This window comes from Alligator mississippiensis, chromosome 4 (assembly GCF_030867095.1).
Source record: "Alligator mississippiensis isolate rAllMis1 chromosome 4, rAllMis1, whole genome shotgun sequence".
Lineage (NCBI taxonomy): Eukaryota > Metazoa > Chordata > Crocodylia > Alligatoridae > Alligator > Alligator mississippiensis.
Genome location: NC_081827.1, coordinates 76,161,455 through 76,173,864, shown reverse-complemented (window position 1 = coordinate 76,173,864; position 12,410 = coordinate 76,161,455). Strand labels below are relative to the sequence as shown.

At 36.9% G+C, this 12,410-nt stretch overlaps 1 protein-coding gene across 5 annotated transcripts in view; it reads right to left on the bottom strand.

Annotated features, from left to right (window-relative positions):
- NAV3 (neuron navigator 3) overlaps positions 1-12,410 on the bottom strand; it is an 878,534-nt gene that overhangs the window by 187,841 nt on the left and 678,283 nt on the right. For 4 of the 5 annotated variants that reach the window (XM_059726114.1, XM_059726111.1, XM_059726112.1 and 1 more), the window contains 2 exons: positions 10,218-10,286; positions 7,197-7,336 (listed from right to left, as the gene is read on the bottom strand). In XM_059726114.1, the coding sequence (XP_059582097.1) occupies positions 7,197-7,336; positions 10,218-10,286 (209 nt within the window). Of the gene's footprint in view, positions 1-5,030; positions 5,254-7,196; positions 7,337-10,217; positions 10,287-12,410 lie in introns of those variants that run through there. The other variant, XM_059726115.1, reaches the window with a different exon arrangement.

The window sequence follows — 12,410 nt, the reverse complement described above, 5'->3', positions numbered from 1 at the left end:
AACGCAGTTTTTACTAATCATAGGCATAGATTCACAAAGTAACTCAATTGCCTAAAATGGATTAAAGTAGAATTGAGGTGGTGGCTGCTGGCCACCTTCTAAGACAAATGATTAGAGCATGTACCCTGGAAGCAGGAGACCTGGGTTCTAGACCTTCTTGAGCCTGAAGGTTGTTAAACCATATCTCTCACCTCCCAAGAGAGCGCCTTTGCCCTCACCACCAAACTATGGGCAAGACTGGAACTGGGGCACTTGCCACCCCTCCTTTTGACACTGAAGCCCTTTGTAAACAGGAACACAAGGTATATAGGGCCAGAAGGAGAACAAGTAAGAGAACATAACTCAGTAGTCCAGTAATGAAGGCACTTCCCTGAGAGGGAGTCTTAAGTTCTGGTTCTGTATTTTTCATTAGAGTCATTGGATAAAATATATAAGCAGTATTTTGAGCAAGGGTTGAAACTCAGGACGGCCTTCTCTTGATGTACTGCCCTCATCACAGGACTGATGTAGGCATTTCCATTCTGAGTGTCATGAATCCCAAAATAAAGGCGTAACTTTCCCCACTGAATATATAGGGAAATTAAACACCTATCTTGGGGGCTGTGAATTCCACTTCTGACTCTGAGGATGTTGCCTTTGTTTATTAAAGCAAGTACATCAAGCCTATACTTACATTTTTTCTGGGCCTCTGATCTAAAACATCTAATTTAATTTTACCTTTTGGTCCACTTTTGGTCACTGATAGAACTGGTAACAGATGTTTGATTACAGTGCATTTTCCCAAACAAGAGAAAATACACCAGAAGGTTCACTGTAGACAACACATAACAATACTGGAAAGCAGCTGTAGCAGCTGCTAGTGCTGCAATGCTGTAGCACTGATCATTATTTTGGGTCTGATTCTCATGCACTCTAAGACTCATATATCCTGGTCTGGTACTTTAAGACATTTTGCATTGCCAGAACAGTGCAAGCAGCATTAGTATAAAGAAGAATTAGGCTCTCTGTCGAATAATCAACACAGATATTTTAAACAGTAACCATCATTTTCTTTTCAAAACAAGCTGTTTGCCTTAGCAAGAAAAACATACTGATGTATGAAAAACATATGCACTGGAAATGTGCTCTGTTGTATGAAAGCCCATATTTTAAATATGTGAACACATGGTGGGTTAAGTAATATCACTCTGGGGCCTCAGAGAAGTGAAGTGTTAATGGTGATTAAACCCCTTAAACTAACCAATGATGTCCTCTAAACCATCACTGCATTTCTTTAGATGACATGTTTCCTGTTAATGTATTTTGTATCAATGTTCAGAACATCAGGAGAAAATAAAAGGAAGTTTAGGTCTGCCCATATAATTCAGTGTCAATTTCAGAATAGCTGATCACCCTCAAGGGGAATTACAAAACATTCAACAGATAATCAGTTAATACAGTGCCAAAAGTGCAGTAGTGCTTTTTATACACACAGGAGGCCAAGGTTAATGCTCAAGGACACAATAATCTGAATAACACAGCACATGAAGGCACTAAAACATTTATCCATTGAGCAAGGACTATTCACAGTTCTAGCTCTTGTACTGTAAGGATTCAAACATCACATTCTTTGTTAGCATGGATTTCTCTAAGTCACCATCGCATAAGAGTGAAAGCAGCTTTGGTGGATACTCAGAGGGAGAAACTAATTATTCTTCATCAAAAGCAGAATACACTGGTATTTCCCACATGCTGGCACAAATTGCAAGTGTGGCACATGTGATTTAACCATGTGGCCCAAAGATAGAGCAACAACAACAACAACAAAGCAAAACAAGCCCCTGTTTCCTTGTAGCACAAATAGAGCATCAGTTAATGTTAACAACTGAGATAATACTAACACACCATAGATTCATGGAAAAAATCTTATTTACATAAGAATCTATCAGGCCAATGCATCTCCATCTTACATAGATGCTGCATAATGTTGTCTTAGCATTTTCTAGTGTCCATCATCATCATTTGCAAACCTTGTACAACTTGAGTAGCTCTGCATACTCATGTCCACAGGACACTTCACAGAGGACTCAGATCTCCAGGTTCAAGGAAGCTTTTCAAAGTTCAGCTGGCATGAGAGAGAGGTTTAGCAAATGTGTCTTACAGTATTTTTTAAAACAGGCCAGACGTTAAGCTCTTCTTAACTGGGAATGCTTTGTGATAGGTTTTGCTTTCCAGTAATATGAATAAGCCTTCAAGTCCCTGTCTTGAAAGTATGGCTGTGGAGCTTGTCCCTTTCCAAGCTTTCAGGGCACGGGTTGTGGCTGCGCCTCATGACATTTTCTGGTGAGCACCAGATGTTGGAGTAGAGCCTAGGGACTACAGACAGATGGTACAGATTATAGAAGCCTTTAGGCTTCTTTAATTTATTCCAGGGAAAAGCTCAGTAAATAGTGACTGAGGACTCTGTGTGTATATGTGGGGGTGTAAATGCCTTTGCACTCATGGCTTGACTTGTACTTGGTGATCTTCAGTTATACCAGAAGATTGGGGCTGACGTGATTTGTCTTGGGTTGTGCAGAAAATAACAAAATCAAAATCCACGTCAAAAATATGTGCAAAATACATATAGCAATATTCAGCTGCATGACTCCAGGATGTTTTGTGGTAGTAACACTTATATGCCACTACATATATAGACTCTTATCTTAACTTGCATTCATTTTCTTTAAAAACAATATTGATTAAAAACCCATACTTGCCATTTTCCCTATTCATAAAACCCTAGGATTGAAGGGGACCTCATGGGTCATTTAGTGCACTGCCCTGCAAAAACACAGGGTATGCAATTCCTAAACCATCCCAGCTATATCCTACCTCTCCGTCAATAAACAGATTCTGCAGCTTCCCTGGGCAACTTTTCCATTATTCTATGGTTCTTAAAGCTAGGAAGCTTTTTCTGAGATTTTTAAATCTTCTTTACTGCTGTACATACATATTGTCTCAGTGGCAAAGAAGAGCAGTTGTTCTCCCTATTCTCTATAGCAGTCTTTTGAATATTTGAAAACTGTTATTATACCTTTGTCTCTGGACTACTTTTGAGTAATAATAAGCTTATATAATAAACAGAAAACAGCACAGAAAGTAAAGTTACATTTGTTGTTCTATCAGTAGCTTGTTGTACTCTATACATAGTAAGTCTCCGAGGAATCACCGTTTCAGCCTTACTATTTAGGTCACAAATCGTAAACAATGTCAGATAATTGCAGACAGCATGAAGGCTTTAACCTGTCCTTAATCTTTAATTTAAACTACTTCCTTAATTTTCCTTAGGAGAGTTGCTGACATGCTTCGGTGTGCTACCAATAGTCTGCCTTTGTGATTAACAAAATGGAATAAAATGATTTATTTCTGCACCTAGATGGCCTTGTGTCACAATTTAAAGTATTCTTTGAACCAGGAAATCTTTCAGTGTGCTGTGCATAATCAGTCAGATAAGCTGGTTATTACATGACTTCTGTCCCCACCTTGTGGTAATTTCAATATGGAATGAACATAAAATGTTCTCTGTTCTAATTTTCAAAGGAAATTTGCAAAAACATCATTTGCAGACGAGCCTACACACTGTACTTCATCAATGTACTGGCTACAAAAAATCATGGACTAAACATAGACATTGGATTTATGGCACGTTATAACCTGCCTAACATCTGATACCCCAGGTAACCTCTCTACAATTTACCAGCTACACTTTATCACCACATCACCATTTCCTTCCTCCCACCTCAACCTGCCTTCTCACCCCTCTGACCCCTCAGGAATTTGCATTTTCACTGATCTGCATTCTTATATACTGGCTTCCAGCTTCTATCCCATCCAGGAAAAACACCAAACAACTGTAGATGATTCCTCTGATTGAAAAAGGGTGTTTGTAGCTGAAAGCTTGCAAAGAAGAATGAATGTTTCCAACTCTTTTAGTTGGTTTAATAAAAAGATATCAGATTAACATCTCTGCCTTGCCTTGCTTACCTATCTGTAAAGTCAAATATAATACTTACCTACCAGACTGACCAATACTCGGGGCATTCCAGTTAATATTTTGAAAGCACCGTATACCTTACTAAAATGGCTATAACCCAGGTAAAAAATAGTAAATGAAAAAGATCTCAATTTTGTGGGCTGCACAGCTATGGAAATCTCTTTCAGTGCTAAATGTCAATTATTATTATTACTTAGTAGTAGGAATGTTAGGGGGAAAAGGTTGTCCTGTAATAAATGTTTCTAGAAAATGATGCCCAGAGAATGATGTTACATATGGAAAACAAATTGCTACTTGAAAATGTCAGAGCAACATTAAAAAATGTACATCACAGTACTTAACTTTAAAATAGAGTTTGGTGCAGTTACTGTTCTATTCATGTAAAGAACTGACATGGTATATTGTGATGGTTTTGTTTTCCATTTGTTGTTAAAGGATATTAAATAAAACATAATTTTGCTAACCCAGTACTATTAACAGTTGTTTTCCTTCATTAAAATTGGATTTTATACATATGTTTGTAAAAGAAATTTTCAGTTGCCTATGTTTTCATGTAAAATCAATGTTTTTGCATTCACACGGTTGTTATTGAAAGTAAGTAAAAAGAAGAGAGACAGAATATTTTGAAATAAAGTACTCCATAGATATGCAACATTACTTTTTCTATAGCCTGTAAAATGAATCGAATGATTATATACAAACAAAGCAGCCCTTATCCTCTTGCAAGCGATGACTTCACTAAAAATCTCATCAAGGTTCTCATTCTGCGCACGGAAGAAATGGGAAAGTAAAGAAAATCCATCACATAAAATGCCACATAAAATGTTCACTGCAAGGCTAACCATAGCAGTCCAAAAACATTTTTCAAGTAATGAGCTAAGAAAATTAAAATCTTGAAACATGGAAAAAAAAATCCCACCTATTAGTAATTTCACTCTTTTATATACTTTTGTACCAACTGCAAGCTGGTGTCGAAATCAGATAGTCTCTTTCAAACCTAAACTACTGTACCTACCTTCACATTCAAGCAGTCATATCTCCTAGTTCATAACTTTCCTGTGGTATTTGTGAACTCTACTGTGTCTGCTCGATACATGCTCTGTATTCTCCATAATTTTAGTCTTGCCATAAACAAACCCTTGATAAAAAACAATTTACCAAAGAACTATCCAAAACACTTATCCCTCAGTAAAAATAATAAAATAGCTATTGAAAGGATGGTTTTATATCTTCAGATACTGCTAGGGGCAAAGTGTGTTCATCAGAATTTTGCAAAAAAAAAAAAAAAATCTGGATAGCTGCCTGTTGCTTGGATGAACTACATTCACTGCATATTTGTTCCTCCCACAGACCCCAAGGATGCGAATGGCTACTATGTATATTGTATCATTTTGAACTATAGTCTAAGCCAGATACATGAATAAAATGCTGTTCATTACACAGAGAAAAAAGGAAGAGTAGAGTGGTTACACAATTTAAAATGGAATTTCACATTATTCTTTCTGACATAGAGAACAAAGAAGGTCATGATGGCTCCACAGCATAAGTAAGAGATCAGAAAGTAGTGTACTTGAAGACTGAAGTAAACTAATCAGTAGACAAAATGGCACCTTGCAGGAGCAGATCCCAGAGGATGCTTTGGTGAATTTGCAGTTTTCGCGTGCACACCCCGCCCCTTTGATTCCCGGTCCACATATAGTTTAAAACCAACTTCTTAGAAGCGGCAGCAGCATTTCTGTTCAGGCAGCAGTGAAAGAGTCAACTGAATTCATGGCTCCTTATAATCTACTGATCCCTTCTAAACTCTTCATCCCACAGATGTTAATGATGGTCTCTTCTTTTTAATGGTCTTGATCAATCAAGCCATCCACTGTTCTGCAAAGCTGCTATCTGTTATCTGCTGTTGTTAATGAAGCTCCCTCTTCACAACTCTACAGATTGTTTTTAACTCATTCTAATCAAGTTGTATTTGATTTTGTTTCAGTCTTAACCTTGATAATAGAACCTTAGTTCCTACCACAATAGTAAAGCATTTAGCTTATTTTTAACTGAAGAAAAAAATGTTTTTGTGTGTGGTGATGCACTACACCATTTGTACCCCCCCCCCCCCCTTCCTTTGCAAAATTCAAAATCTGGCAGTTTTACTCAAGGATGAGGCAAAATATGAACCTTGAATTCGGACCCCAGGAACATTTTAACAAGTTGCATGTAATTTTGAATCCCCAGGTCCAGATTAATTTGGTTCTGGTTTGAAATCTTGTTACACCCGCCTATTCTACAGGAGACCTGAGTCAAAATCTATTGGGCTAAGTACAGACAGTCAAAAAGCCCAAGGCTCAATGGATTCAGTTTTCACAGGTTAGTCTAAACTGTGTGGATTGAATGGATAAGCAAGTAAACAGACATTCACTTTTGATTCTGGAAGTGAAGCAACATGCCTACAGTGGCCCAGACCAGAAGCTGAGGGAGGGGGTCTAGAGCACACCTCTATGCTGGGCTGGAGCTGACAGCTTGGGTCAAGGCTACCCTGCCCACTCTGCAAGGGGATGAGGGGGAGGGTAGCCAGGGAGGTGCAAAGAATCTTGGGATGCTGGGGGATTGTGAGTTAACTTGAATCTGGAGGGGATCTGGGATAGAAGTTCAATAAAGCAATTTAACCTAAATTAGTTAAGTCTAATACTACATCCCTCCAGGTTTATTTTAAACCAGTTTCAGCCATTTTGAAAGTGGTTTATGTGCATTGAACTTCTGTTGTGTTACAGGTTTAAACCAGTTTCTGATCACTGATACTGGCATACGTGTAATTTCTGTCCCTAGCGCTGACGTCCATGGGAAGTCTTCTTATAGATTCCAAAAGGCTTTAAGACTTTCCCAGTATTTTCACTATGCAATATCATTTCATCTTATAGTTGGTTTCTCTCATGAGATTTGCACAGGTATGAGCTACAATCTTGCAATTGCAACTCACAAGATTTCAGTTGATTAACCCAAACCCTGAATTTAGTCCCAATTCAGCTACAAAACTAAAATCCAGCCTAACCCTATATCACATCATAAGATGAATACAACACTCCCAGCCCATCTCTCAATAGTGAATCCAGTTCTGTTTTTCAGAATTGGCATGCTGTTTTTCTTTTGTAATGACTATGCACAGAAATGTGTAGGTTTTTAAAATGCTTACCTTTATCATTTCCATTTGCATATTGTGGAGGTTTATTTTTGTCAATGCTGTTAAAGCTCTGACTTCTTCGATTTAAATTAGAAGCTCCCTGAACCTTGGTACTGCTGCCTGCAGCTGGCACTCTTGAGGGCCCTGGAAGCCTGGAACAGCATAATCAGAAATTACTTTGTTGCACATGATGCCAACATATGGAAGAAGCCAGTTTGTCAAGTATTAGACCCAAATATAATACCAGCAACAATGAGTTCACATAGCGACAATGAACAAGAGGATTCAAATTAGTTAGACTTGACAGTGAAAATAAAACATTATCCTCAAACACACAAAAGGGAAAACGATGCTTTATAGCATCACAGGACATGTAAGGATGCTTTGCATTTGCCATTAACATTGCTACAACAGATTCACCTAAATGTGCTTTTAGAGCATAGCGTCAACTTCATTTAAATGCATCAAGTTTGTTTTGTGGTGTAAATATAATAAAACTAACAACCCTGAAAATAAAACATTTGAAAAAAATATGCCAAATCTCTAATTAGTAAATACTGCACTTAGCTGTGTTTAGCACAAGAGCCACTTTTATTTATCCTCTGCTTTCAAATACATTTTTAATAAATATTGGTTAGTAGCTCCAGCTACCTGTGTTTTGCATGTTTATTATTTCAAATGGAAAATACTGAAACTAAATGTTGAAGTAGGTGCATATATATCTATATAGCTATATACATATATCTATAGGTATCTATATATATATAGCTATATCTATCTATATATATAAATATACAGGATATCTAACTATCTATCTATATATATATAGATATATTGTGTATATATCTCTTACATAGGATATATGTATATATATAGATATACAGGATATATATTTCTTACATAGGAGATATCTATATCTATATCTCCTATGTAAGAATATACACAGACTATCCAGTTCATTTGTTAGTATTTGCTGCCACCATCTGAACCTTGCTGTGTAGTAATGCTATGAAAAAATTATAAACCATTCTCTGTAGTATATACTAGCCTGTACTCTATTCTGGTTTTTTCAGTTCCATGATACACAATTATTTAATAGATGCCTGCCTCAAATATTCTGTATTAACACTGAAATTAACTCCCCCTCCCCCTCCCCCCCCCCCGGTCCTTTTTTTAATATGAGACACAATAAAATGCTTAAATCCTCCACAGGCTTTACTATAGGAAAGCAATATCCACATTCTGATAATGATCAATAACTGGAGTGTGATTAGCATCAGCTAATAACAATACAAATTATTTTAGAGTTATCAAATAGTGTGAGTGCCATCCTATGGAAACACAATAAAAAAAAAAAGGTGGAAGATATAACATTACAAAGAATTTCAAAACACTATATGTTTAGAAATGTTTTGCTTGATACACTGGTACATCAGAAATGTAAAGTCATTTTAGTTTCATTAGATATCTTATATAAACAGCTTCACATTCTGTTATAATACCAATTTAAGCCTCAGAGAGCTAATCCATTTGTTATTTTTATAGCTCATTCTGGCCGCCAGCCTGCCCCTCTAGTCTCTGCACTGAGACCGGAGCAGACTGTCTCTACTCTACAGCTGTATGCATTCTAACCTTTACCATGACCCATGAGTTCTAGTGATCTTCTGTTCCCTGAAGAATGCACTAAAACAAACTTAAAAATCCATTTGCTCTTTCTCATTACCCTAATTTGACAGGCAGCAAGAGCCCTGAGATCATTTGTCAAAGGTAATGAAAAAAGCAATGAGAAGGTATGTGTAATACTGGAAACTCAACTGTTCTGTTAAAATGTAAAGTAGTTAAGCACATATTTTACATGCCAGAACCCTTGGAATTGAAACAGTAAGCACATCATACATGAGGTCATTTACTCTACACCCTTTCCAGTTTGCTTCATTGACAGTCATTGTTTAATTGAATTTTATTTTCAAATCGCTTTTGCAGAATCATGTTAAGCAACTACGGAAATGCAAAGTAGGAAGCAACAGGTAAGGGACAAATCACATACCTCTGATCAGGGCCTTGGAAACACTGTTACAGAGTTAAGGTATTAGACAATAAGACCATGGGCCCTCACATACGTTGAATGGTGGACAAGACAGGAGCATCAGCAATAAAGGAAACTGAAGACCTATGATCACAGGTGCAAAGCAGCTGCGCTCTGGTATAGCTCACTGCAAGCTATCACCAGCATCTCAGACTGTGTTAGTGCACTGTATTTTACAATGCAAACTTTAGTGTGGATTACATGATGCATAGTTCATTGCTCTCAGCAATGAACTGTACAGTAAACAGTGTAATTAATAAACAAATTAAATCAAACTGACAACAGGAGTAAAAACAATTCGGGTATTTCTTTCCAGGAACTTTTTGCTGGATTTTAGTGCTCATGAACATAAGATACTAACAGTACTGACTAAAACTGAAAAATACAGCAGGGTTTGCACACGGCTCTGTCAAGCCTGAACTGTAGTGCTTTTGTGCTCCAAACCTGAGTAATTCATGAGTAGCACCAGGCTCCTCCCAGAGGAGTAGAGACAGTCAGTGATCCTTTTTCCTCTAAATCTTTGCTTCTCCATTCCTGGGCTCCTTAAACAACCTGTGTGATAATTTTAAGATGTGGACAAAATGTCTATAAAAAATTAGGGTGGACTTCCAAACACATTTTCACTTATAAGCAAAGGAAGGATTTGAACCAGAAGCTGAAGAGCACTAAAATCCCTGCCTCCACTAATCCTTCAAAGCTGGTATTTTACATGCAGGGTACAAAGATACAGGATACACAGCAACCAGGAATATGACTAATGACATTGTGCAAATCTTTTTTTCCAGGTGGTAGGCCTTTCCATGACAAAGCTTAATGCTGCAAAGCTTGCACTTATAACACAAATACACATTGCTTAGTATCCATTTATTTCCAAAGGATAAAATACCATTGGGCATTGACTAGCTAGAGTATCACTAACAAGCAATAAATTAGAGATTTTAACTGACCTAGAAGTCTTTTTTTGACTGGTTGCAATTCCACTGTGATTAGATTGAGTTGCATATCTGGCTGTCAGACTGTATGAGAAGAAACAGAGAAATTGAATTAAAGGATTTCTTTGAACATGCACAGAAAACACTTACCAGCAAACTATGAGTTAATGAATGCAAACGGAACATGTAGGAAAAAAAACACAGTAATTGGCAAAGTATGAATAAACACAATGGGCAGTCTGTATGAATAATGTGATGTACAGATTATGGAATAACGGACTGTGCTGAAATTTGTTTCATTTACTAGAAAGTATTTTAGGAAGAAACATGGGATAATTTTTTAGAAGGGTCAAGTCCTAGGACTTACATTTGCCTGCAAAAAGAATTTCAGGCCAATATACAAGTACTTGCACCTCCAAATATCTGATCTGGACTTGCAGTATGGTAGTGAGACAGGCACAAATATTCAGATTTGCAGCTATAGGTCTAGTGTAGACACAAAATATGGACCTAAATAATACCTCCCAAAAAAGTCGTCCCTTCTGACAATATATCCATAAAGAGGTGTTATTCACCATATCTGGCAGTGTTCTTTATTACCACTCAAGCTAATAAATACACAGAAATTTCAACAGGAGCTCCCTGCTATTTGTTTAGGTATATTGGTAAGTTTAATAAGGAGCTGCATCTTAATGTATTACATTTTGCAAGAACAAAGGTGGCTTAAAGCATAGGTCAGGTGTAATAGAAAATCAGGGCCCTAGAGCTGTTTAAGGTATAGCTGAGTCAAGTAAAACAGCAGCTCTGGTGTGAATATTTGGCAACAAGTCCCACAGATTTATATTTTTTCAGTCACCATCTCAATAGCAATGGCAACCACCTGCATTTAACCCCTGCTTACTAGGTTGGCACCTCACTCTTCTCTCTTTCTGTTTCTGCTAAGAAATATTAATTCTGCTGTGAAAAGGTTAAATGGTTTTTGCTGGTATAACAAAATCATAAACTTTTATAAAGGGTGGTAGGAGTGGTACTCCAGGAAGAAAGGGCCTAGGTGTTAGGCACAGCAGTCCTAAAAGAGAAACCTGGAAATGAACTTTTTTCTATTGTTGTTATTTCTGGGTTAATAAACCAAACCCCAGTAAAGGGGTCAATTTGGCCTTTAAAAATGTGTGAACTGAAGATTAGTAACATTATCTGCTCAGATCATGGATGAAAGAACAACCTTGAGTCTTAACACTGGGGCAAAGAACTACTATAAAACCCCCAATTATTTCAGTTCTTTGGCCTAAACCTGGCATATTATATCCTGACAACAACAATGAAAATATGTTGTTTGAAATGACAAGGATGCATCTACACGAGATGCTAAAGATGCAGTAGATTAATTTTACTGCATATTAGCGTGATTGGCAAAAACTGTGCTAATGCACCAATGCATGGTAGAATTAGTCTACTGTGCATCAGTGTCACAAAAAAGTATGTGCCAGCACTACTGCATTTAGCGCTAATTACGGCACATTAATGAGTGTGTAGAAAAGCCCAGTATCTCTAATAGCACAAGTTTATGGAATGATATTTTAGTTTATATATATATGAATACACACACATATACATACATACATGTGTATACACATATACATACATACATACATTTTAGGTAGATAAATAGACAGGCAGACAGACAGACAGATATAGTATATGGAATAGATAAATGCGTGTGTGTGTGTGTGTATGGTATATCCCATATACATTAACATACATTATGTAATAATATGCTATATTAAAATATTTTATTGGTTCATTACCTACAAACATTTCTTACAAGAAGCCTAGATACTAGAAGTTGTGGCAACCATATCCTGTCATTTTTACCAGAGAGGATGAATTTTGAATAAATATCTGACAAGCCCACAGTTTTATAAAGTCTCCCACCCATCCATGACTCATCATGGCCATTAATCTGAAGAGACCATAAATGCCGAGATGTCACTTTACACTGATCAAACTAATAGAGTGTGAAAGATATGATATGTTAAAATTTGAGTGAAATTATGTTTTAAAAAGACAAAATGATGTAAAGTACAGATAACACAGACAGTGATTTGAAAAGCAAAGTGAACAGGATGCATTTTAGTTACTAACTGAAAGTTCTGAATGCCATGTATGACATTACTATACTATCATTTTTCTACCTAAAATGACACTAAG